The sequence below is a fragment of the Poecilia reticulata genome, chromosome 16 (genome assembly GCF_904066995.2).
Source record: "Poecilia reticulata chromosome 16, P_reticulata-male-v2, whole genome shotgun sequence".
Classification (NCBI taxonomy): domain Eukaryota; kingdom Metazoa; phylum Chordata; class Actinopteri; order Cyprinodontiformes; family Poeciliidae; genus Poecilia; species Poecilia reticulata.
Genome location: NC_088845.1, coordinates 29,888,227 through 29,912,177, shown reverse-complemented (window position 1 = coordinate 29,912,177; position 23,951 = coordinate 29,888,227). Strand labels below are relative to the sequence as shown.

The 23,951-nt window shown below is 38.2% G+C and overlaps 1 protein-coding gene and 2 long non-coding RNA genes across 9 annotated transcripts in view; 1 reads left to right on the top strand and 2 right to left on the bottom strand.

The window, feature by feature from the left end:
• Positions 1-9,826: 9,826 nt before the first annotated feature.
• Positions 9,827-13,236, bottom strand: LOC145547755 (uncharacterized). The gene is made up of 2 exons (XR_014084068.1): positions 13,146-13,236; positions 9,827-9,945 (listed from the first exon to the last, which is right to left on the bottom strand). It is a non-coding gene; the product is annotated as an uncharacterized LOC145547755 (long non-coding RNA).
• Positions 13,237-14,211: 975 nt separating this feature from the next.
• Positions 14,212-19,249, bottom strand: LOC145555340 (uncharacterized). The gene is made up of 3 exons (XR_014091496.1): positions 17,839-19,249; positions 16,178-16,296; positions 14,212-14,282 (listed from the first exon to the last, which is right to left on the bottom strand). It is a non-coding gene; the product is annotated as an uncharacterized LOC145555340 (long non-coding RNA).
• Positions 19,250-19,444: 195 nt separating this feature from the next.
• spire1b (spire-type actin nucleation factor 1b) overlaps positions 19,445-23,951 on the top strand; it is a 40,998-nt gene continuing 36,491 nt past the window's right edge. For all 7 annotated transcript variants that reach the window (XM_008431790.3, XM_081617084.1, XM_008431788.3 and 4 more), the window contains exon 1: positions 19,445-20,028. In XM_008431790.3, coding sequence (XP_008430012.2) covers positions 19,650-20,028 — 379 coding nt within the window. In that variant the 5' untranslated portion in view covers positions 19,445-19,649. The remainder of the gene's footprint in view (positions 20,029-23,951) is intronic.

Sequence of the window (23,951 nt, the reverse complement as noted above, 5' to 3'; positions counted from 1 at the left end):
TTTTACCTTTTATCTGGAAATAGTGTCCGTTTATTCTTGCCATATAGTCCTCTGTATTAATTATTGCTCGAAAGGTCTTGCCATACCAGTTTATTCCTCTGTATTTACTTTAGTTTCTTAGTTTATTCTTGCATTTTGTTCTTCATTCATTTCCATTTAGTTTCATTTGATTAGTTTTATCCTCTGTTGGTTTATCGCTATGTCCACTTTAATTTCTTTCCTGTTGCTAGATTTATTTTATCGTTTATTGACCATCAATTTTCACTCATCACCTGCTGCGCCGCCTAGTCGTCATGTGTTTCCCATCATGTGTTGATTTTTCCACTGTTCAGCGTCGGATTCTCTGTTTTTATGCCATAATTCACATCTAGTTCGTCGCTCCGTTTTATGTCCCGCTTCTCCTGTTTCAGTTTTGCGCAATGTGCGCGTCTTTTTTTTTTTTAAAGCCCCTAAGGTGCAGGGCGTCGGGAAGCGTAACGATGGGGAAAAGGCAGACTGACATAAACCTTTTAAAGGAAACAATTTCGGTATTCTGATTATTGAAATTTAAAAGTGCTGTGTTGTTCTATCACCCCCGTTTCATACCGGACCACTTACAGCACCGATGTTAACGCTATAAAATGATCACCCTCTATCGTGGTATCACCCATGGAGGGATTTCTTTATTTAAATGGGTTCATTTTTCAGAGGGATACACAGTGAGGGTGTCGTGATTTTAGCTACCAGTAGCAGGAGAACGGAGCTGCGCCAAGAAGCTAACAGAAGCTACAAACACTGAAGAGAAGAAGAGCTGCCATAGATACAGTTGCAGCCAAGCATGATTTAATGTTACACAATACAGTTTTACCAAGTTGCTCAAAGTCTAAACTGGCATTGTCATAGATTTAAGGTGTAAAGTTTACCTTCGACCAAACGCCCCCCAAAGGCATCCCAGCTGCCATCGATACAGTTGCATCGGATGTAAGGATGTCCGCCAGCGCCCCCTGCCGTCCTCTAAGCGCCCCCTGGGGGGCGGTACCGCCCACGTTGAGAACCGCTACCGTAAAGCAAATTCTGCTCCGACCCTGTATTATGTGGTAAACCCGCTGCACGATTTAATTCAATGCTGCTAATGTGGCTTTAGTAGCTCTTTCATTTCGTGTCTGCTGAGTTTTTAACATGGGGACACAGAAACTATTTTGGTTGGTCGAGTTTCTGGACGAGTTTTTCAGATGTGCGGTGGTCGCGCACATTAACTCTGACTAAGTGGTGCACTGTGTAAACGGAAAAATAATACTAGCAATAATAATATAATAATAATATAAAATCAGCGTGATGCGTGACTGCTAGGAGAGCGCGAAAGCTCCTCACCGGGTTAAACCAGCACGATGAGGTCATCGCTGGGTCGTTAACCACTAACGCACCGACCAACCGCGAACACAGACCTAAACTTTACAGGGAAGACAGGGCCAAACGCTGGGCAGCGTGTTGAGATGTAAACGCTGCATAATGTTTTGTTCACAAATATACATCATTCTCACCGCTCACTCAAAACACCACTGAAAGCGCGACTACAAGTTATTCCTGCGGTTCACGTAAAGCTGCGCAACCAGAGCTAACGCGGTGGGTTTAAACTCTTAATTTAATCAATAACTCCTCATAAGTGATCACAATTCCTCACAGGGAGCTGATGTAAATATCCATACAGTCCAGCCTGTGTATATTTCGAATGAAAGGAGGCCCGCGCGATCCGCGCTGAGGTAAACTTAATCCAGCTACGGCAGCGCGCGAGGTGATTGGTCGCGAGGTGATTGGTCAGCATAAACTATAAACACATCTTCTATAACCATATCCTTTTAGGAATAAATCTGCTCCGGTAGTGAAACGCTGACAAACAGAAACGTTCGTAATCGGGCTTTTAAAAAAAAAAAAAGCGATTTTTTTCTTCTTCCCTAAAACAACAACAACAACAATCAAGAAAGGCTTAGCCTGGCGGTGGCACTAGTAAAGCATGGCGGGCCGCCAGGCCTATAATACACTGGGGGAAACCTTGCTAAAAATGAGCAATAACGCTAAAGAAAGCTGCAATGCATCAATAACCTGTGGGGAGTCAGAAGCATGTTCACTGAGCTGTACTTGTACCATTTAGTATGTTGCATAAGCTAAAATTAGCCAAAATGCTCATAATAGCATGAATGCTAGCATGTGGAGCATTAATAGCATGTTGTCTGTCATTACTTACTCCATTCAGTATACAAAACATTGCTAATAAGTATGAAAAGCATTCTGACGCTCAATATTAGCATCAATGCTAAGCTTAGCAAAATTGTAGTGAAAAACCTGTGGAGTCAAACATGTTGACGAAGCTGTACTTGCACCATTAATTTTATTAAAATTAATGCATAAGGTGAAAATAGCCAAAATGCTAATCTGAGTTATCATTGCAATAATAATCATTGCAAGTCAGTATTTCACTTATTAATGGGTTTTACGCTGTTAATCGCCTAAGTGAAATGACTGAAGCTCTAGCCTGATTCATCACCATATTTCTATGGTTAATCTAATTCACTGCAACAGTACAACAGCAAAACCCACTGGTCAATGAAATTCAGTCCGAGACTGACAATTATAAGCTTCGCACATGTGGTTCTCACTCACGTTCCAAAATTAAAAAAAAATAAAGACAGTCGGTAATAGTTTATTTCTCGAAATTCTTCCCACAATGCATTGTGAGACCTCTCTCTGCTGCTGTTTGTGAGGCTACTCACTGCGTCTGGCTGGGACCCGTTGCTATGGTAATTAATTATCTGCACCTGGGCTGGCTCGCTGTCAGCGAGTATGCTGGAGTTTCTATACTTGAGAGACATCCAGCGTCAGTCTCAAGGACCCTGACAAAAAACCATAAGCACTTGCAAATTTTTGAAAACAGTTTACGAGAGCAGGCATGTGTATCTATGTCATGACCGACTTTGAGACCAATAAGGCGATATTGTTGCCCATGAGGGGGAGTTAAAGAGTATTGGAGTCAGAAATCCACAGTGCTGTGTGTGTTTCAGAGAGAAAGATTTACTGATTCTGTGAGAGACTCAGTCTCAAATTTTCAGGTTTTTCTTAATTTATGTCTTCATTTTATCTCAGAATCCCACTAAAAGTAATCCCTTCTCGGCATCAAGCTGAACGTTTTTATACCACTTTTGTGGGGGTGCATGCAGCGGTACGAGCCGCATTAAGGTTGACGAAAAAAAATAAATAAACAGATATTCTATCAGGTGAGGAACAATAGGTGCCTGTCATGCAAGTATGGCATGCCCCAAATTAAATGTGTTGTTGCTTATTGATGTATCCATGGAGACCACTGTTTTCCAGGTAATTTTCCATAAAACTGGTCCTAAAGCTTATTTCAAATCAAAACAACTAGTCAACATTAACTAAACAATTTAGTGTGTTGTTTAATCAATGTATCCATGGAGATCACTGTTTTCCATGCAAGTTTTCACAAAACTGGTTCCAAAACTTATTTCAAATCAAAACAACTAGTCAGCATTAACTAAACAATTTAGTGTGTTGTTGTTTAATCAATGTATCCATGGAGACCACTGTTTTCTATGTAAGATTTCATAAAACTGGTTCCAAAACTTATTTCAAATCAAAACAACTAGTCAACATTAACAAAACTATTTAATGTGTTCTTGTGTAATCAATGCATCCATGGAGACCACTGCTTTCCTGGTAATTTCTCAAAAAAACGGTTCCAAAACTTATTTCAAATCAAAACAACTAGTCAGTATTAGTTATAATAAACAAAAAATTTTAACATGTTGTTGTTTAATCAATGTTTCCATGGAGACCACTGCTTTCCTGGTAATTTCTCAAAAAAACGGTTCCAAAACTTATTTCAAATCAAAACAACTAGTCAGTATTAGTTATAATAAACAAAAAATTTTAACATGTTGTTGTTTAATCAATGTTTCCATGGAGACCACTGTTTTCCATGTAATGTTTCAAAAAACTGGTTCCAAAGATTATTTCAAATGAAAACAACTAGTCAACATTAACTAAACCATTTAGTGTGTTGTTGTTTAATCAATGTATCCATGGAGACCACTGCTTTCCAGGTAATTTTACAAAAAACTGGTTCCAAAGCCTATTTCAAATCATAGCTGCTTCCTACAATCTACAGAAGAAGAAGAAACTACTCACAATGCTGGTGTTACAGTTTCCCCATCAGATTCGGTTCCCTCAGCGTCTCTTCACCGCTCCGCACCGCCCATTTGGCAAAATACATGGCTGCTTGTTCAGCGCTCATATCTAGAGAACTATGGACCAGCCCCGGCTCCAGACGAGTTTAACAGGGGGGCATCGACTTATTTTGGGGGGGCAAAATGAGTCTCCGTAGCTGAACATAGACAACAACATCAGTAGCCTACAGGCTACTTGTTAACAAGCTTAACGTGCTGTATTGATATTAGCTAGTCATCTTTTAGCTATCATCAAATGCATCCAACAGCTTTACTCAACTCAGTCGGTTAGTTTGGGGGAAAAAACTGTGCCAAGTTATTTACGTTTTGCTGGTTTGCTGTCATGATTCTAACACACACCTGCGCAGCAGCAGCAGCAGCAGCAGGTCTCCTTCGCTGCCTCACAGGTGTAAACCCAGCGCAAGCGTCTCAGCTTTCATGTTGCGTTTGAAGGCGGCTCGGAAAAACAGGTTACGACTTGTTAGAGACGGATAAAACTGTTTTAACTGCTGAAAAAGGTAACAGAGGATACGGATATGGGAAGTGCGGGAACTCCTATTTTATCAAATTGATATAGAAATAACAGACTGTCGGCCATTCCAAGGTAAAAACAATAAACAGCTTCCAGTCCGGGGCCCGCTACGGACACCGTGAAAGCTCAAACAAGGTGTTTCAGCACTTTTTCCAACTGCATGCGCCATAATTAGACGCACACAATGCGTGTTTTCTCCCAATCTATGGGAGAACGGTACCTGATGGGGAAACGCGAATCCACATGCCTTCAAGTACAACTTTTTTTTAAACACATGCGCACTTTCAAAGTTTCATAGAACCTAGCACCAACTAGGCGCAGCAAGAGCGTTACACGTTTTCGATGTGTACACAGCAGATCGTAATTAGAACGTTTTCGTGTAAACGATCCAACAAAAACGGAACAAGACTTCCGTTTTTGTTGGATTGTTGTTGTGTAAACACCCCCTTAGTTATAATAAACAAAAAAAATTTACATGTTGTTGTTTAATCAATGTTTCCATGGATACCACTGTTTTCCATGTAATGTTTCAAAACACTGGTTCCAAACATTATTTCAAATCAAAACAACTAGTCAGTATTGGTTATAATAAACTAAGCAATTTAACATATTGTTGTTTAATCAATGTATCCATGGAAACCACTGTTTTCCAGGTCATGTTTCAACAAACTGGTTCCAAAACTTATTTCAAATCAAAGCAACTAGTCAATATTAACTAAACAATTAAATGTGTTGTTGTTTAATCAATGTATCCATGGAGACCACTGTTTTCCAGGTAAGTTTTCATAAAACTGGTTGCAAAACTTATTTCAAATCAAAACAACTACTTAGCATTAACTAAACAATTTAGTGTGTTGTTGTTGTTGTTTAATCAATGTATCCATGGAGACCACTGCTTTCCAGGTAATTTTACAAAAAAACGGTTCCAAAACTCATTTCTGTTACGGTCTCTGACCTCTAGGGGCTCTCTTTCTGAGAGAGCTCCGTGTCTCTCTGTTTCAGTTCCGCCTGGCTGCTGCCGGTGAAGAGTATAGGTATGCTGCCCTCACGATGTGTGCACTTACAAAGCTAGACAGCTAGCTAACACTTTAGTTGAAAATAATCCAGTCCTTGATAGTTTTGTTGTTTTATTTTCAACTGTTGATTTTTGTAAAACTGTAACAAAGCACATACATGTCAATTAGATAATATACAGAAAACAACTAGACTACAGCAAACAGATGGTTCTTAATTATCACCAATAGCTAACGAAGTAGCATACAGTCTAGTTGGGAAACATCGAACTTTTCTTATAAAATATAACACAATACTGAAATTACAATTAATAAAATGAACTTACAGACAAATAGTGTCCAAGGAACAAACGTGCCTGACGGACAATCGATGACACCATGCGTGCAGCTGGACAAGTTCTGCTCGACTGACCAAATTAAGTGTGTGAACAATGTCCACTAGGTGTCACTAAGGCTCTATATTTTCACTTACAATGTAACATTGGAAAACTAAACAAAAACATAATGATGGAGTCAGCACAATAGGAGCTCGTCAGCCACCGTATAAAAAGCATCAAGTTGAAGATGCCACATCCCATCTTTTGTTTGTCCAGGGCCTTGACCTGTGATTCTGTTTGAGAGCTGACTATGTGTGTGGGGACTGTAGTGATGGGCAAATGAAGCCTCATGAAGCCATGTACCTTTCCAGCCCTTTGCTTTGCAAAAAGGTTAATTACTCGATGCTTCATTCATTGCTCACTAGTGACATCTGCTGGTGAAACTGTAACATCCTTGTCACTCAGTTGGATCATACTTCCAAAAATTACTAAATGTAATATTGTCACAAAGTTTTTTATCAAACTCATGTTTAGTAACAGATGAATCAATGAAACCATATTAATTGTCATATGTTTTAATTATTTAAATTATTTGTAGCCAATCTAATCCTGGTTTATGTTGAATGTCAGTGGTTGTATTGGGTTTTCTTTTATTTCAGACTGATTTGACAAACACATTTGATGTTTTAGTGTCTTGGGAGTTCAGTACCTGTTTTGACATTCGCTTTTTCTAGGATTTATGATTGGCTCTCATCCCTTATATTTGGCTACATGTTGAATTTTAGTTCTGCAACAGGATTAAATCTGTTTCTGCTGTGAAAGACTAATGTATCTTTGCCATTCAGAGTACAAATAATAGTGGAACTTTGCAGAGGTGAGAAATTGGGAGGTGGAAGAGTTAATATTGTACTAAGAATTTGTGAGCGATCATCTCAAAATTCCCAGATATCAGAGATTTTCCTCTTGCTGGCTCCATTTCAGACAATTAATCAAGTTTACTTGTGTAGTACATGTCAGCAACAATGCAGTTCAAAGAGATTTACATCTTAAAATCACAAAAATATAATTATAAAAAAAACCAACATAATCTACAATTGAGAAAAGCAGTAACACATTACATTTTGATGAGTGCCATCATCAGTGGTGGAGAAAGTACTCAAAAAATTTACTTAAGTAGAAGTACAAATACACAGACAAAAATGTACTCAAGTAAAACTACCACATTAACATTTGTACTTAAGTAAAAGTAAAAAAGTACTGGCTTTTAAAAATACTTAAGTATTAAAAGTAAAAGTACTTGCTGAATGGATTACCTATCGCTAATATCATTAAGTGTACCGATTGTATTTAATTTTAATACATTAGAAATGTGCCATTTTAATGAACAATGCCACAGATAAAGCATGTTTTATTATGTTTACTCTCTGTAACATAGTTTAGACTTAGATATGTGATTCTATGCATCATAATTTCAGGGATGGAAACATCTTGTCTCTTGTCCAAACATAACATAAACTTCACTTTTTTTGCAACTAGTGGCATTTATTTTTAAAGAAATCCAACAGAAAGGGGATGGAAAGAAGGTGGGTGGGAGAGGACAGGGTCTCCAAGGCCAAAATAATAAACAAAACACCCCTTATAACTCTAAAATACAACAACCATTTTTTAAAGAACTAAAAGAAAATACTAAACCTAAACTCCCTTACTAACCACAAAACAAGAGAAAACAGTTAACAAAAATAGCAGAGAACCCCTACCAGCTTTCACCTCTGAACAGAAACACTTCTTAGTCTATTATTCACAAAGATGCTCATAGTATTATCAGGTCAGTCCCCACACGCATAGTCAGCTCTCAAACAGAATCACAGGTCAAGGCCCTGGACAAACAAAAGATGGGATCTGGCATCTTCAACTTGCTGCTTTTTATACGGTGGCTGACGAGCTCCTATACTCTTCACCGGCAGCAGCCAGGCGGAACTGAAACAGAGAGACACGGAGCTCTCTCAGAAAGAGAGCCCCTAGAGGTCAGAGACCGTAACAATTTCAAATCAAAACAACTAATCAGTATTAGTTATAATAAACTAACAATTTAACATGTTTTTGTTTAATCAATGTATCTATGGAGACCACTTCTTTCCAGGTAATTTTACAAAAAACTGGTTCTAAAACTTATTTCAAATCAAAACAACTATTCGACATTAACTAAACAATTTAGTGTGTTGTTGTTTAATCAATGTATCCATGGAAACCACTGTTTTCCAAATAATTTTTCAAAAAACCGGTTCCAAAACTAATTTCAAATCAAGACAACTAGTCAGCATTAACTAAACAGTTTAGTGTGTTTTCTAATCAATGTATCCATGGAGACCACTGTTTTCCAGTTAATTTTTCAAAAAACTTGTTCATACATCATTTCAAATCTAAACAAGTAGTTAGTATTAGTTATAAAAAACTAAGCAATTTAACATTTTGTTGTTTAATCAATGTATCCATGGAGACCACTGTTTTCCAGATAGGTTTTCATAAAACTGTTTGGTTTTTTTTCGAACTTTTTATTAAAATTTTTCATTGCAAGTTCCATCCAACACATCATACATATAACACATTTTACAAACTGCAAATGCTTTGTCCACTTAGTCAGACAGAGTTAATGCGCACGGCCACCGCACATCTGAAAAACAGATGTGAAGACAGTAGACAGGCTGTCTACTGTCTTCCGGAGGCTGACGATGTCATCAGTGCAGGTGGATAGGGATGTTTCCATCTCAGCAATCGTTACGTTTAGCCCCGTAAAACTCTCCTGCACCGCAGATAGGCCAGAGGACAATTCCTTCTTGAAGGATAGCAGCTCAGACTTAATCGAAGAGACTTTCGCCAAGAACAGCATGAAACTCTGCTTTAAGTATAGCAGTAAAGTCATCCCGAAGAGCCGCAAGTAGCTCCTTTTTAAGATTGCTGGCATCGCTAATTGCAGCGGCTCGGGCCGCTGCCTCCGACCCAGGAGACGACTCAGCACAGCTCGAGGACTCACCACGAGGAGCAGGCCGCAGGTGAGACTGAATCGAATTTCCCCCTTTAGCAGGCTTTGGTGGCATTTTGGTGACCAAACAAAAAAGATAGAGTTCAATGTAAAGATTTCTTATTGTTTGAGGTCGAAGTCGAGAAAAAGTGCCAGGTAATAATCGAAAAAAAAAAAACAGCCAACCCCGCAGGAGCACACCAAGACACAACTTACTCCACCGCCATTCAGCCGGAAGTCCCATGCCAGGAGATGTTTGATGGAATGGATATCCTTCTGCTTCAGGGGCAAATAAATCTGGCAATAGTCAGCATAACAAGGAAATGAAATCCCATGTTTCATGAGGATAGTACCCAGAGGCAATAAATAAAGAGAGAAAAGCAGTGGGCCCAGAATTGAGCCCTGCGGGACACCATATGACATTGAAGCAGCAGATGATTCGGAGTCACTAATATTCACTGAAAATGTTCTGTCCTCCAGGTAAGGCCGGAACCATTTAAGAACATTGTGTTAAAACAGGAAAAAATAAACTTTAAACTAGGACAATATATAAAAAGTATTTTTGTCCCTTGGTTTTAAAAGTGGTAGAGGCTTTCTGATGAATTTTACCACAGGGAATGATCATGCAGCACAGTCGCGGCAGATGCTGACCAAAGATTATGGTTCAGGGGGGGAGAGACAGTGTGAGAGGAGTGGAAGAACATAACTTAATAAACGGACAGCATGAAGACGTAAACTGGACGATTGTTTAAACTTTGAAATCTAACAGGTTGCAGTCGATCTTGTAGTAGACGTAGGGATAGTACTCCTGCTGGCTCAGGTTCAGGCCTGGGATGTCCATGGCAGACTGGAACAAAGCACAAGACTTAGTGTTTGAGGAACGTTGAATTTCTGCAGAGGATCATCTCAATACATCGTAATCAAGCTATTATTAAACAGAATGGTCATGGTTTGTTTATAACAACATGGTGGAAGAGGAAGATTATATTCAAGTCTGTGTTGTCACAGCATATCAATATGCATATATAAAATTAATCGATTATGAACAAAGAATAAACATCTAAATAGCCATAAAACAGTGCTGAACAAGGAAGAAAAATCTAAAGTAGTGAAATGTTACATTTTTTACAAAAGTCCCTCTAAAATATTTAATCTTTCTTTTAAAACCACAGTAGGTTATAGGATAAACAGAGGTATTACAAATGTCTGATGAACATTAGATACTGTTACAATGTGTAATGCAAAACTCTCCCTCCCCCACCTATTCTATGTACTGCTGTTTATCTGGGTGAAACAGGCTACTATTATTATGCTTATGAGACAAATGACTGGTGGCTGTGTTTAACATAGTTGCAGCTATAAAAAGAAACCTTAAATAATGGTTATTGATGGAATTATGTTAATGATTGCTTCACAGAAAGATTAAGAATAATTGTTTTTCTGTATTAAATAAAAACAAATTATTTTTTTATATATATTTTAATATTCTTGGTACAACAAGTATGTGGTATTTTTACTCATATTGTGGAAATCTAATGTTGATGAATGTGTAATTAAAGTAGTTAAATGTCGACATATCTGTGGAGTCATTTTATTGTGTTTTCTGTTTTATTGCAGATCCTGAAAATATTTTTTCATATTATTTTTAAATAAATATTGCTGCAGTTTTAATTTAATTGTGTTTCTTTATAGGGATGACTTCAGTTGGCAGTTTTATCCACTTTTTAACATTAAAATGTCTGGTCTTTTTTCTTCAATTTTTTGTCAGTTCATAATTGTTTAGCTTTTAATTTATGACTGCTTTACTTGGAGTATCCACATGCAGTGACCTGCTGTTAACAGAGGGAGCTCATGTTTCACAGTTACAGTAAAACAGATTCAAAACCTGCAACAATTAAAAGGCCAAGAAGAATTCTTTCACACATCTACAACCTTATTGCCATAATTAAAAATAAATACCATAATTGTTTTTGTTAAAACACTGACTTTTAAATGTTATACTTAAAATAATACTAAAGTATGGATTTTGTAACATTTTCCCTTGTTTTATTATTATTTTTATTATTTTATTATTATTATCAATTATTTACTTAATTATTTTTTTAATTTCTCCCGGGGATCAATAAAGAACTCTGTTAAGAATTGAATCAGGTAAAATATAAAAAGTTTTGATTGAAATTTAGTCTTTTCCTGTTTTATGTAAGATAATCTAGACCAGTGGTCCCCAAACTACGGCCCGCCTCCAACATTTGGTCCTCAACAATACCAGAGAGTATTCAGATTTTTTTTTCATATATTGTATTTTCCGGTTTATATGTGGATTTTTCTTCAACCACCAGGGGGCTCTTTAGCAGGAAGTGTGTAAACTGTGGGAGTTTTTTTTATTCATGGCGCATTGCTGCCATGTGTTGGACTTTTAGGGAACTGCTTGACTTTTATGTTATTTAATGAGTACGGTTATTTGTTAGCGGTAGAGCAGATGAACACGTGTTTGTTATGAACGCCGCATTTTCGAAGTAATGCCTGCAGCTTATACTTCAAAACGAGCCTATATGGTAACATATGAGGAAATAATGTTAAAGTTACTTTCCCTCAATGGAGTATATACTAGTCAGTCCCAGGGACCGTTTCACTAACGGTTTTTGCCCATGTGCATTCTGGGTAAAAATCAATCGAGAAACACCCCTCCCCGTCAACAATTTCCGGCAGCGCAGGTGATAAACGTGTTACGCTTTCTCTGTTACAAACTGACTCTGGCCCCCCACCAGAGAAGGGAAAAGTTATGTGGCCCTCAGAGGAAAAAGTTTGGGGACCACTGATCTAGACAAACTGTGGAATTCATGGAGGTCTTCTAATTTAACGTCGTCAACAAAAATACTTATATTTTTGGTTGCATAAGAATAGAAGCATGACAAGTTTCAGGTCCTCTTAGACTTCACTGACAATCAGTCCCTCTAGTTTTTTGTGATTCAGCAATCACAAATTTACACAAAGCCAACAGATCCATGCATTCTGTTGTGCTAGTTTATTGTAAATTTTCTGTAAAATAGTCAGAAACATACGGTTCAAGTGACTGCCGACTCCCACCTGCAAGTGGCAGTATTTCTTACTTCTGTTACAACACTGCCTCAGTCTTACTTGATGTCAAGGTTTAGTCAATATGAAGTGTAAAAAAAAAAATCAAGCTAAAAAAGCTCTTTAATGAATAACACTGGTGTCCATCCATCTGCTTGTTGTCTCACATTTGTCTTTATCTGTAGATTTGAAAGGGATTTTAATGAGGAAAATTCTAAGGTAGCACCATGAAATAGTGATTTGACTGCAAAATAAATAATAATTTTAAAAAAGGCAAAATCCTGGAGGGACTGGATGAATACACTTTCAACGTGATTCAGTGTATAACAGGTAAAGCAAACTTTCTGTTTCTATGCAGAACATGATGGAAAATATCCAGCATGTGAGATTCCCCACTCGGCAGAATAATCAGATCCCATGGCTTGCTTGTAAGAGCAACTGATTATTTTATTTTACTTGGCTGTAATATTACAACCAGATAATGTACGGGATGACCTAAAGGCCCTGTTCATATATGAACCTAGATAGGAAAAAAACAAAACAATCCATCCATCCATTTTCTTGCACCCTTGTCCCTTAGTGGGGTCGGGAGGGTTGCTGGTGCCTATCTCCAGCTATCGTTTCGGGTGAGACAGGTCGCCAGTCTGTCATAGGGCAACACAGAGACACACAGGACACACACACTCACACTCACACCTATGGGCAATTTGGTGAGGCCAATTAACCTAACAGTCATATTTTTGGACTGTGGGAGGAAACCGGAGTACCCGGAGAAAACCCACACATGCACAGGGAGAACATGCAAACTCCATGCAGAGAGACCCCAGGCCGGGAATCGAACACAGAACCTTCTTGCTGCAAGGCAACAGCTCTACCAACTGCGCCACTGTGCAGCCCTTACAAAACAATCCAACAGGAATCAGTTGATCTATATGTAGAAAAGTCAAGTGTCTCACAATCAACTTCACTTACAAACTGCTTCTTCTTATCTGTGGAGAGCCTTGTCATCTCCTCCTTGTCAGCCTTCATCTCCTCTTCATTGTACTGGAAGTCTCTCACCGTGAATCTAGCAGGAAATAATAATAAAAAAGCTTCATTTAATCAAACAAACGCCGTCTGTGGAAAGCCACATGTCAGGGGAGAGGAAACGGCACCAGACTAAATCATAAAGTTTACTTGTTCTCTTGGCTTTGTGCTTGAAGTCATCTATGGCTTCCTGAACAAAGTACGCTGAACAGCCCACTGTCGCTGTCTTCAAACAGCAGCTTTACGACAGCATGAACAAGGATTTTATATTGCAGAGTGTGTAAAATGCCGGTACTGTTGTTTGATCACATTTTGTCACTTACTTTGACGATCGAGGCACCACCATCTCGGCCAGTGTTTCAATGTTTTCTGCCAGTCGGATAATAGTCCTAAAAGAACAGAGCAGAGCATTATGATCCAAACCTTTGAATCATCACAACAGAAGTTTTAGACTTACTTTGTACAACCACCAGCATAGTAATGAGGTACTCTGAATCCAGGACAAATCTTCCTTTTTGACAATGTCAGCCAACTTCTGGCACAAGCTCCCCTAGTGGCAAATGACAATTATACAGGAATACAAACGAGAAAGAAAAGAAAAAAAACATTCCAGTTCACATCTGAATAGAGTAAAACAATAAATCACCACATTGAAGCTTCTTCTTGATTCCCTTAAAAAAAAGCTGTTTAACTAAATTGAATATATGTATCTAACACTTACGCATTCTCCTTTCCAGTTCTGCAGGTTCCCTTCAGTTGTTATAAGCTGAAGCTCTGGCTTCAAGTCATTGTCGATTTGAGTTACTTGCTGAAGGAAAGCAGAAGCAAAACAGAGATTAACGACTTACAAAGAATCTAAAGCACTGATGGATGGAAATCTGGCAACATCAACAACTCTCACCAAACAATCCAGCAAACTAATTATTACGAGGATCTGGGAAAGAATTCACAGAACGTCAGAGATTATTGAAATCGTATGGACAGACCTACCTTAGAGATGATTTCTGAGATGTTTTAAGGGACTGCTTTATGGGATATTTCGCCATGTCCACTGGAACCGTGTGATGTAGGTGACCAGGTCAACTAAAACATTAAAACATTTGATGTTTTCTGAGATCGGAAAAAGTACTCACTTTTGTGTCAAATATGTCAAACCCCAAATCTGAATGTGTTTATTTGTATTTTCTGTGATAAACTAACACAAACTACACATATTTTTGTAGTATAAGAAAGATAAAATGTTTTCTGGGTGTTTTTATTATATTTACATATAATCTTAGAAGAGTGGTGTGTAATTGTATTGGGTTCCCCAAGATAAAATCCAGGGCCTTCAGAAGTGACCTCAGTTGAAACTGCTGTAATTACAGTGACAGGTGGTTCTACTCAGAGTGAGGCAGGGCAATATGGCATGAAAATAAATCTGCTGATTTTTTCATACTAGATCGATTTTAATAGATTTTTTTTACTTGCTTCCCCCCCAAAAAAATTACAAATAACAATTTGTAATTGTAAACAGTTTTATGAAAAGTTACCTGGAAAATAGTGGTCTCCATGGATACATTGATTAAACAAAAACATGTTAAATTGTTAGTTTATTATAACCAGTACTGACTAGTTGTTTTGATTTGTCATTAGTTTTGGAACCGGTTTTTTGAAAAATTATTTGGAAAACAGTGGTCTCCATGGATACATTGATTAAACAACAACACACTAAATTGTTTAGTTAATGTTGACTAGATTTTATTTGAAATAAGTTTTGGAACCAATTTTTTTTGAAAAATTACCTGCAAACAGTGGTCTCCATGGATACATTGATTAAACAAAAACATGTTAAATTGGATGCATTGATTAAACAACAACACACTAAATTGTTTAGTTAATGCTAACTAGTTGCTTAGATTTGAAATAAGTTTTGGAACCAGTTTTTTTTTTTAAGTTACCTGGAAAACAGTGGTCTCCAAGGATACATTGATTTAACAAGAACACACTATATTATTTAATTAATGCTAACTAGTTGTTTTGATTTGAAATAAGTTTTGGAGCCAGTTTTTTTTTAAATTACCTAGAAAGTAGTGGTCTCCATGGATACATTGATTTAACAACATGTTAAATTGGATGCATTGATTAACAACAACAACACACTAAATTGTTTAGTTAATGCTGACTAGTTGTTTTGATTCTAAATACGTTTTGGAAAAGATTTTATGAAAACAAAAACAAAAACATGTTAAATTGTTAGTTTATTATAACCCGTACTGACTAGTTGTTTTGATTTGTAATTAGTTTTGGGACCAGTTTTTTGAAAGGTTACGTGGAAAACAGTGGTCTCCATGGATACATTGATTAAACAACAACACACTAAATTGTCTAGTTAATGCTGACTAGTTGTTTTCATTTGAAATAAGTTTATAACCAGTTTTATGAAAACTTACCTGGAAAATAGTGGTTTCCATGGATACAGTGATTAAACAACACACTAAATTGTTAAGTTAATGTTGACTAGTTGTTTTCATTTGAAATAAGTTTTGGAGCCTGTTTTTTTTTATTATCTAGAAAGTAGTGGTCTCCATGGATACATTGATTTAACAACATGTTAAATTGGATACATTGATTAAACAACAACACACTAAATTGTTTAGTTAATGCTGACTCGTTGTTTTGATTTGAAATAAGTTTTGGAACCAGTTTTTTGAAAAGTTACCTGGAAAACAGTTGTTACCAAGGATACATTGATTTAACAAGAACACACTATATTATTTAATTAATGCTAACTAGTTGTTTTGATTTGAAATAAGTTTTGGAGCCAGTTTTTTTTTTTATTACCTAGAAAGTAGTGGGCTCCATGGATACATTGATTTAACAACATGTTAAATTGGATGCATTGATTAAACAACAACAACACACTAAATTGTTTAGTTAATGCTGACTAGTTGTTTTGATTTGAAATAAGTTTTGGATCCAGTTTGTTGAAAAGTTACCTGGAAAACAGTGGTCTCCGTGGATGCATTGATTAAACAACATCATGTTACTTGCATTCACAAATGACATTGAAATAAAATCCAGTCCAACATCTGGTTTGAGGTGATTCCTCTGGAACCTGTTGGAGGAAAAATATCCCAACTTCAGAAGATGAGCTTTAACTTAACAGAGCTCTGTGGTCCCTCCTGTCAGTATGAGAGTCAGGATGAGGAGGCGCCATGTTAGGAAGAGAAGTGGAAGCTGCAAGATGCTGGGCTACTGATTATCCCTCTGTCTTCACACAGGATCAATAGAACCAGTTTAAAAGCTAAAATTAATGGTTATATGCCAGACTCGGAAAACTGGGATGCACTCCAAGCCATGATGTTCAGAATTTAGGTCTCATGGCATCTCAAGGTGTCAACATTGCAGCCAGTGGGCTTTATTTTGTAGCAATGCAAGAGCTACCCAGCTTTTAGAGCTTCGCAAAAAAATTAATCAGCACAGAAACTTTTTGTCATAGTACCCCCAAGAATTTAAAACTACTTTCACCCCTGATTACAACTAATGCTGACTAGTTGTTTTGATTTGAAATAATGTTTGGAACCAGGTTTTTGAAAAATTACATGGAAAACAGTGGTCTCCATGGATACATTGATTAAACAACAACACACTAAATTGTTTAGTTAATGCTGACTAGTTGTTTTGATTCGAAATAAGTTTTGGAACCAGGTTTTTTAAAAATTACTTGGAAAACTGTGGTCTCCAGGGATACATTGATTAAACAACAACACACTAAATTGTTTAGTTAATGCTGACTAGTTGTTTTGATTCGAAATAAGTTTTGGAACCAGTTTGATGAAAAGTTACCTGGAAGCCCTACCCATAAATGGAGACCTTCGTCCTCGACATGGCCGTCACAGATTCGTGGGCTAGTGATAACCTTTGCATTATGCCCTCCCCCTCTCTCATTACCCTCTTTTCTCTCCACTCTCAAATAAAGGCCAATAGAAACAGTAAACCTTTAAAAATAAAAAAACACACAGTTGTTTGACAGATCACCATCAACTTCTCAACCAAAAATTACTGATGTGCTACATAGGCAGCCTGATAACAGAAAAGCAGAAAGCATAGCAGAGAAAATATACAACATGATTGAACAAAACATGATGCCGATAAGTAAGGTTGATATTTTGGGCTGTTGTGACTTGGAGAACTTAATAGCGCAGAGTTTTAACATTCCTCCATGACCACAGATTGTACTGTTACTGTATATGAATATCTCTTTGTTCACATGGGATTAGGGCTGTTGTAAACGACTATTTTAGTAATCGAGTAATCTATAGATTTTTCTTACGATTAATCGAGTAATCGGATAAAAACAATTATAAAATAAAATATTGGTAAATCTTCCATAACACAAGTGTTACTATCGGATATCAACATTAGTCTATTTTTTCCACCTTTGAGCTTCCCTACCAGTTACTTTTTTGTAGACGGGGGGAGCAATACGGGATATTTACGGCTCCTCCGTTCAGAAACTCATCTAATAGTCATGTTCCGCCTCCCGTTTGTTCAGACCGGGATGATATTAGTTTTTTGTGCGGTTCGTCCATAAAGCTGCTCTTACCCTGTAAGCATCAACCCTCAGCCGCCCGCCGTGTTCAGTCTCTCCGCTCACCTGTATAAATCCTCCTCAGCTTCTTCCCGCCGTTCAACCAGCAGCTCCGGAGCAGAAAGGCTGCCGAACTCCCGGCATCGCGCCGGTCATTTTAAGGATGTTTATTGGTCCCACAAAAACGATGAAAACCCGGAATTATCACCAATCAGTAAAATCCCCGCACTTGAAGATTGGACGTTATGCCGCTAACACGTAGCTTCCGTCAACAACTCAGAGGCGGAAGTCAGAGCTCCGCTCAACGCAAATAATGTTCTGGCTGAAACACGGTGCGCTAAATGATAAAACATAAATTAACGAAGCTTCGAGGCAGGTCAATTTTCCTCGAGGAATTTTAATAATCGAGGTACTCGAATCACTCGAGGAATCGTTTCAGCCCTACATGGGATAAAGTGTTTCACATATTTTATTCATCTTTTTTTTTCTATTCAGCAACTCCAAAGTTCTATTTTATAAATGAGTCTAATATTGTGACAAAACTGCCTTTTTTGTTTAATCCGTCAGTATTTATTTTGTCAGCTGACACAACCTAATGTTAAAATCTAACAATTTAATATAATCAATAATATTAAATAAATCTAGTCAGATCAAACATGGATTACATTCACAATCATTTATTCATATTTCAGTTTTCACTCTAAACATTGCTTTCGATTTTTGTGAAGCTCTATGTAGATACTGAGGTAGTTGTACTGGTTTCTTTGTTGTTTTTTAAAAGAACACCGGGATGACAAACAGGAAGAACCTCTACTGCTTCCAGAAGACTCCACACCTATAGGGACCTCCCAACATCACATGGTAGGCTTGGAAGAGGATGCCGCTCCCTTGACATCTGCATCCTGCATAACCAGAAAGAGGACCAGGGAGAATGGAAGACATGATGATAATTTGATCAGAAAGTCACCTTCTGTCCACTTTTGTTCAGGCAGAAATGAATAAATTATTATGTGTTGATTCTGTAGCATGACTGAGACAAGATGACAGCACTGGGCCAACGAGGAGAGAGAAGACGCAATGGACGGAGGATTCTAACATTAACGTTCAATAAACTGTTCAAACTTCATTTGTGTCTACATTTGCTGCTTGTGGAAATGTTTCACACATAACCAGCATGACATTGATAAATAATTTCAAAACCTTTTTCACAAATAATGTGATATTTATTTTAAATTATTCAATTAAAAAACAAATACAAGAGGTTAAACTAACTTGGCTAGCAGTGTTAAAATATGTTGCAATTCGGTTTTCAGCCATTTTTAATCAAAGAATTTCTACTGCTTTGAACTCACTTTGATGCTAAATAATAAAAGTCCTTCTTTATGTTTAGTTTTCCTACAAACACTGAAAGTTTTATTTGTTACATCTTCAATGTCTGTCCTAAATTTTTTCCTTTTTTAATATCTTATGCCGTTGCATATTTGTTTGAAACTGAGTGAACTGCATTCCTCCATACCTTGTCAGTTTCTTGCTGGTACACCACTGAATTCCCCCACAAAGGGATAATAAAGGATATGTATTTTAGTTTTTTTGTTTGTTTTTTTTTTGTATACAGGACAGCACTCCCCCTCGTGGTCATAAGTAAAATAGGGCAAATGCTTTTCAGACTCCCACACTCGGGAAAATATACGCCACCCACTGACGTCTGACAGCAAAACCTAGGAGCGGGTGGGGAAACAGTCACCGTCCTTCTTCTTGTATTAGTAGTCAGCTCTGCTGCCTTGTGAAAGTAAGCACAAATGCCCCCAGACTGCCGCTGTCACGTCGGCCTGGACCTGCTCTCGTCTTCGGGCCTCCTTCGCTGAGAGAATGAAAGGATGGCGGAGCGGCGCTTCGCCGGGGACCACGAAGTGCTGACGGATGCTGCGGCAGCAGCAGCAGCAGCAGCAGCAGCGACTCGCCGGGCTGAACGGAAGCACCATGACGAGATGAATTCATCGGAGAATGCCGAGGACCTGTCTCTGGAAGAGATACTGAGGCTCTACAGCCAGCCCATCAATGAGGAGCAGGCATGGGCGGTGTGTTACCAGTGCTGCCAGACTCTGGCGAAAACCCACCGGGGTAAGGGGAGCCCCGCTGGCGCTGCTGCCACTGGAGCATCCTCGACGGCGGCAGCTCCGCGGAGGATATCTGGACCGGGGGATGTTAGGATACAGAAAGACGGCTCGGTGAGAATGGACCAGCGCGGCTGTGAAGGTAAAAGAACCGGTTGTTCATGACAACCCAGCCCAATTAAAATTCATGAAGGGCTCAGCTGTTCAAGATTGTCCGAAATCAACCCACTTCCTTGTCGCCTGTATTATCACAGGTTTATTGAAATGAGGCGCAGTTTGAACATGAGGACCACAGCGCAGGCAGGCCTATATCAATATGGAAAAGCCTAAGTTGGGCTAATAGGCTCACACAAAACCTATTTCACACTACTTATTGTTTCCCCCCCCCAGTTTGGGCTCATTGTGAGGATGAAAACAACACCCACGAGGCCATCAGGCTCCATTACTCTGCTCCTTCTGAGGTCTGACACACAAAGGAATCTCGGACCCTTGCTGCTCTCACTCTTGTGTGTTTTCACTGATTTCCACCAAGCCTGTTTCTCATCATCCTCCCCACGTGTGTGCTCCCGCCATGCTTCACCTCGTTATTATTAGGAGCCTCCTTGCAAGTTTTGCCACCTCGCATCAGATCAGGCTGATCATCATGATGCTTCCATCTGATCTGATTAGAGGAAGCAATTAAGAGGTGAACTGATGGGATTGAGGTGGCACACGGAATGATGCTTCCGTGGTGATCACGTACATTAATGTTACAACATTTCTGAGGTAAAAACTGTTTTTCAAGCAAACAAGTCGCAGTGAGTAGATGTTGGGTGTGTCTCTGATAGGGCAAAGTAACACTTTGCTTTCTCTCGTCAAACTAAAGCAAGACATTTTTTATGTGTTCCCCGAGTGCAGACTAGACTGAATGCTAAGTAAATGCCCATCAGTCTTAATGGCTTCCAAAGGCCCAAGAGATGTGTTGTGAACCTGTATATACATACAACTGAGCTAACAGTGCAGCCTTTGGCTCAATGGATGCGCCTCATGTCTTGTGTAAGCGACTTGGTTTAGCAAATCTGAAAGGCACAGCTGTGAGGATGATGCTAGTGTTGGCCTGTAAGTCTATATGAGTAGAATGAATGGGCTATTTTTAGATGCGAGGAAGGAACCACTGAAGAGGGGAGTGCAATGTTGTGTTTCTCTGTTGCATAATAATGCAAAATAGACACCTGTGTAAGATTTATTTTTTTGTCACATATGGAGTATTTGCTCCCTTGCAGATTTCTTCTTCTTTTTTTTTATGTTTTTTTCTTTGTCACGTTTTCAGATCAAGAAACACATATTAATATTAGATAAAGATGAGTTGAGTAAACACAAAAAGCGGTTTCAAATAATAATTTATTTGAGGGAAAACAAGCGATGCAGGCCAACCTGTACAAGTAATTGCCCTCTGAACCTAATGACTGCTTCGGCCACCCTCTGTGGCACCATCTGCTCTCAAGCATTTCATTAGCAATGGCTCTAAGGAGGAATGATGACCCACTAATCTATGGAGAATTGTTTTAATATATTCACACTAGGGAGTTTGAAATGCCACACCACTTTGACTAGGCCTCCCAAAAACCTTAATTTAGTTGTTTTTGAGGCATTCATTTTCTTATTTGTTGGTGTGTACCAAATCATCATTTCAAACCACAGCCCTCCAGGCCTGCAATTCTTAGATTTGTCCATTGTCCATTGAATTAAATGCAAAACTATCTCACTAGCATGCAGTCAAGCTCTTCAGAGCTCTACTAATGAGCTAATATTGAACCCAGGTGTGCTGAAGCAGAGAGACATCTGAAAGTTGTAGGACACCGGCCCTTGAGGAACGCAGTTTGAGACCACTGACTTAAGACCAGGAACTGACTGCTGGATGTTCACTTTTAGGATTTTCTGCTATTGCAGAATTAATGGTTCCATCGATTAGGACAAGTCTTGAAGTAAAACAGTCTCACACCATCACATTACCACCATGTTTGACTAATGATAGATAATTTATTTCCTAAAATGCTGTTTTAGTCTGATGTAGCGGTATGCACACCTTCCAAAAGATTTCACTGTTGTCTCGATAGTCCAATATATTTCTTGGGGAAATGTAACGGGCCTCTGATCTATTTTTAGTCAGAAGTGGTTTTCACTCCTTTATGGGCTCTCCAATGGTTGCCAGGTGTTTCTTTATTTTTATTGTTGCATCAATAAGTTGGAGACAAACTACAAGTGTTTCAGACTTGATTCTGCTTTTTTTGTGACCTCCTGAATGAGTCGTCAGTGCAACCTTGGAGTAATTTTGGCAGACAGGCAACTCCTGGTAAGGTTGACAGCTGTTCCATGTTTTTTTTTTTTCCCCATTTGTGGATAATGACTTTCACTGTTGTTGGCTATAGTCCCAAAGCCCCAGTGGCTCTGTAACCACTTCCAGGCTGACAGAATACAACAATGTTTCTCGGCCGTTCTTCAATTTCTGTAGATGGGCATACCCTGGACAGGTCACCAGTTCATCAAAGTTGCAGTCACCAGTGGTCACCAGCGGTCTCTCGCCCACTGATGGCTGGAGACAGGCACCAGCACCCTCACAATCTCCCTAGTGATAAGAGTGTAAGATAATGGATGGATGGATGGATCTATCTCTTACTCTACTTTGTCATCAACAACATTACACATTCATGTTAAGTTTTTTTTTCAATCAGAATTTGCATTTATATTTTCATCTCTAGACTCTCACTTTTTAGATACTTTGTTCCACGCCACCCTCATGATATTCTAGTCTTCCTCCTAATAAATAGAGTTAAAGTTTGATGGAAAAACATCACATAAAAATCTGTAAACTTTGTCATTTCACGTGTATCAGTGAAATCTCAGTTTCTTGCGCAAGTAGTTGTTCTAATTGCCACTTATTGATGGTCTTCAGTAGTGCTGTGCTGTTCTTCCTCCACAGCAGCTTGGCTAATCAGACTCAGTCGTGTACATAATTAGACAAACCAATACAGAGTGCTGTTAGGAGTTTTAAATCTCTTATTTGCTAAGATGACCTTTGTTCATATTCAAAACGACATATTTTAGACCTGGGCGTCGACCAAAATTTCCTATACCACTCTTATCTTACTTTTGCTTCTTGTTTTGTTCCACTTAAATATTTTAGGTTTTAAATTTTTTTAATATCAAATAGAAATAATTTGAGAAAATATACTGTTGTTTGCTTTAAAGTACAGTTTTACTTATTAAAGGAAGAAAGCGATCAAAACTAATCTTTCCTTATGTGATAAACCAAACATTTGTATCAAAACCACTTTGGAGCAGTACATCTATATTTTCCAAATAATTTACTAGAGATTTAAAAAAACATATTTCCATGAAGGAAATGACTATATGCTTATATTTCTAAATATATTACTAACCATATATCACTGCTGCCACCAAGTGTTTTGGAGAGGAAATACTCTTTCCTGACGTCTCTGCTGCTGAGTGGCCAATCATTTTTGCTAATAACAGTTTTTTCATGATTCAGTTGTGGTTTACTTTTTCAAACTGGGCCTTTTGTATTTTATCTTGTTCATATTAATTTCTGATAATGTGAAACATTTATACTGTGACAAAAAGCAAACACTGAAGAAATCCGAACGGGACCAAATAGTTTTCATGGTCACATGCACTTTGTGTTATGTCGATCCAAATAATATTTAGCAAACGTATTATAAACTTTCTTCTAAAGACAAAGATACATAGATCTTCACCTGACAGCAGTGTGGCCTGTAATCCGCTGATTCAAGTCGATGATGTCACTGACAATGTGGTGATGCATTACTGTCTGTTATCGTACAAAGGAGTTATTTGTTCAGAGGAACATCTGTCAGCTGCTTGTTTGGTCACGAAGTAAACGATATAGCCTGGAGAAGTTGCTAAAGTGTCTTTTTTTTTGAAGGAGGAACATTCATTCCATAAAGGTTCTTGGAAAGAGTTGCATCACGGATCACATGCAACTCAAACTGATGAAATGATTAGAAAGAAAGAAATGTGAACAAATAAAGCAGGTCTAGTTTGCAC